This window comes from Austrofundulus limnaeus, unplaced genomic scaffold (assembly GCF_001266775.1).
Source record: "Austrofundulus limnaeus strain Quisiro unplaced genomic scaffold, Austrofundulus_limnaeus-1.0 Scaffold300, whole genome shotgun sequence".
NCBI classification, from domain to species: domain Eukaryota; kingdom Metazoa; phylum Chordata; class Actinopteri; order Cyprinodontiformes; family Rivulidae; genus Austrofundulus; species Austrofundulus limnaeus.
This window is the reverse complement of record NW_013952702.1, coordinates 329,646-333,015: the sequence shown is the minus strand read 5'-3', so window position 1 is coordinate 333,015 and position 3,370 is coordinate 329,646. Positions and strand designations below refer to the sequence as shown.

Sequence of the window (3,370 nt, the reverse complement as noted above, 5' to 3'; positions counted from 1 at the left end):
GGGCTGGCTTTCACTCAGCTACGGTTTTGACGTCACGTGCGCGGTCCCGCCGCTCGCGGATACGCGCCCCAGTCTCCCACCGCCCGCCACCCTCCGAGGCGGCAGCAGGAACCAGGAAGCGAAAGTACACACATGGAGGGTGTGTCTRTCGCCCGCCAGCGTCCGTTTTAGGCCTAAAAACACGGTCCTCCGCCGACGAACTCATGGGGGACACGGCGAAGACCAAGCGGCTGGAGCAGCTGAAGCGCTGGGCCGGCTCCTGCACCGACAAAGCGTCCGACGTTCCCCGGCGGAGGCGGCGAGGCGACGCAGCGGCCGAGGCCGGGGCCGAGCCGAGCGAGCAGCCGGCGGAGCGGCCGGGTTCTGCGGGCAGAGATGGAAGCAGCCCCGTCCTCCGACGACGGTGAGGAAACATCTCAACTGTTTGACTCAAAGATCTAAAAGATGTATAAAGTTTTAAATGAATAATTATTTGTTATAAGCGGAAGTTTTCCGACCTGACTTCTCTGTTTGTGATCTGTGGGGGAGAAGTTACCTTTTTGTTGTTTTTAATCATGAACCCACAAACACGTCTTTACAGGCCGCCTTTAACCTGCCTGGTTTTTATTGTTTAACCCTTTTTTACCTAAAACCTGCACTGAACCAAAACCTTCACCCCAATTTATTTATTCCCTTTCAAGCAGCCATACCTCCTCTTTTACARGAACCATCATTTCTGTTCCAGTACCAGAGCTTACAGAGGAACAATTTTTATATTTTTAAAGCTTTATCAGTCATTGGAGCATAATAAACTAAACTTAAAGATTGGACTAGTGATATCCACCCATTTCACCTTCCAAAGGTTCTTATAGGGAGCTGGTACCTGTTCCCTGAGGTCAGTGTGAAAGCTGGGGTACACCTGGGAAAGGTCTACAGGTGTGTTTATCATGAAATTATATTCTATCAGTTTGTTTGAAGGATGGTATGATGTTTATCAGAAAGTCTCACATGTCTGATTGATATGATGTGATCTCTGATGTCCATCTGTCAGTCAGGCCTATGATGATGTACGGATCAATGTTTTTCTTTTGCTTTGATCTACTTAAATCATTAATCGTCTATCAATGTGAATCGATGCATCTGTTCACAGGAGCATAAACCTTTTCATGGTCCAGTTTCAGCACGAGTCCTGTCGCCTTAATTCAACCTGTTTGGTTTTTAAAAGTCTTTGTTTACATTGAGCGTTGCCTCGAGGTGGACGTCTCAGTGTGTGAGAAGCTCCCCAWAAACAAGTACATCTAAAAAATATAAAATCACAAAACGTTCAGGCCTACAGGTCCACATGTTCTGGTCTAAGGCCCACAGTTTTTTAGAAAACTGGTCCAAATCTGCCAATCTAATGCCAAAGTGCAATCTGGTAGATTAAATCTGAGCTTTGTAAGAAAATGGATGTTTTCTCAGCACTCATTTGATGCACAAATTAATCCAGACTGCAACAGAGAGTTTACCTGTGCACCAGGTAACAACCCAGTAAAATACTACCTTTAAAGAATGATTCTTGGATTTCTCTTTGTTTGAGATGTTGTTGGAGAACCTTCCTGATCTTTGAAATATTCTGATCATGTCTTGTTTTTGGCTCTTTCATCAGTGAAGTTCAAAGATAATCTTAATCTGATTATCTGAACAGATTAATCAGAGCAGTGATGAATTATTACTATTTATATCTGCTGATCTCAGTCATGCTGTGATGATTTGATTACATTGTCCCTGGTTATAACCCTGGTCCTGGAAGACCACCGTCCTGCATGAGAGGCCTTCCTGCTCTTCAGAAGCCAGTTAACCCCTCGTTCATTCAGATCAGAGGAACATCTAAACCCTGGTGGTCCTCCAGGACCACTGGATCTTAATGAGGCTCGTCAATRATCTGAAACTAAATATATTTATTTAGTTTCTGTTTGAAGCAGAGTTTAAAATGAAACGTGGGTCATTGATCCGACCTGATCGATGACATCACTGCGGGTAAAATGGGTCAGSAACGATCCGTTGGCTGATTTTTACCGGTCTGGTTGTATTTTTTAGGAAGAGGGTGAGGTTCGACAGAGCTGCTGAGTTTCTGGCTACCTGCGCCAGCGGCGACACGGAGGAGGTCAGGGCGATGCTGGAGGAGACCGAGCGGACCGGATCCATCAACGGCGAGAACATGGCGAACCTCATCAACTGCTCCAACGCCGACGGCATCACGGCTCTGCACCAGGTTCACGCAGTTTCACGCCGTCACCTAGGTCCAAACAGGGTTTCAGTGTAAACGTCTAAAGAACCGTTGGGTTCCTGTGTCCTGCTCAGGCCTGCATCGACGGCAGCGTGGACATGGTGATGTTCCTCGTGGACCACGGCGCCACCGTGAACCAGGTGGACAGCGAGGGCTGGACGCCGCTGCACGTGGCTTCTTCCTGCGGACACTCTGACATCGTAGAGTGAGTAACATCATCCCGGATGGGTTTGTCACCGCAGAGCGTGGGAGCGAGAAGKTTTCTGCGCCCGACAATACTGACATTGTTGTCGTGCTTTGTGAGATAACACGTCTGCTGCAGCATGAGCGGCCCGGCACTCAGATTAAAACATGGATTTGCTTCTTTTCTTGTCTGAACTCTTGTTTGTTGTTAGACTTTTATCCTCAGCGCGGGGCTGGAATCTGTTAGCACAAACACAGATAACATGACTGAATGATAGAATCAGGACTTCTTCATTTAAGCTGCTTTTAGTGAAGAATTCTCAGGTTGTTTGTGGTTTTTAGGTTCCTGTTGGAGAACGGCGCGTCCCTGACGGCAGTGAACTGTGACGGAGAYGTTCCTCTGGACATCGCTCTGGATGAAACCACAGAGTCTCTCCTTCAGGATTCCTCTCAGAAACAGGGTGAGTCGTCGTATTTTCAATGATTTGCTCCAGTAAAGCCTTTAAAATAATAATTATTAGAGGSGTTTGCACAGATTCCCTCAGACTGATTCAGAAACAAAGTGGTTGTCTTCACAATAGAAGATCTTTGGTGGAATGTGAGTCATTTGGCCAATCACAGTAAAGATAAATCTCTTGACTGTGATTGGTCAAATGACTCGAGTCTAACTGAGGGCTTTATTCACCAGAACATTATTTTTTATCAATGTAAAACAATGGTTGACGCAATCATTGTTTCGTTTGTCCGAGACAACCTATTTTCGTTTTTGGACAACCAGATCCTGCCTCCCAGTTGTCCGGTGGACAACCAAGAAAAAAAAAACCTGGATTAAAGTTTTCCTCTGCATGTGTTCGTCACTGTAAAAATGAACGGGAGAGAAAGAAACTTGTTAAAGCTGACTTGGGATTAAACTGACGGTTCTTTCACCCAATAAAGAGA

The 3,370-nt window shown here is 46.1% G+C and overlaps 1 protein-coding gene across 1 annotated transcript in view; it reads left to right on the top strand.

The window, feature by feature from the left end:
• The window catches only part of ppp1r12c (protein phosphatase 1, regulatory subunit 12C), a gene marked incomplete in the record, with an annotated part of 23,352 nt that continues 19,982 nt past the window's right edge, over positions 1-3,370 (top strand). Inside the window, 4 exon segments of the mRNA XM_014021629.1 lie at positions 1-403; positions 2,059-2,233; positions 2,323-2,453; positions 2,774-2,892. Coding sequence (XP_013877083.1) covers positions 204-403; positions 2,059-2,233; positions 2,323-2,453; positions 2,774-2,892 — 625 coding nt within the window.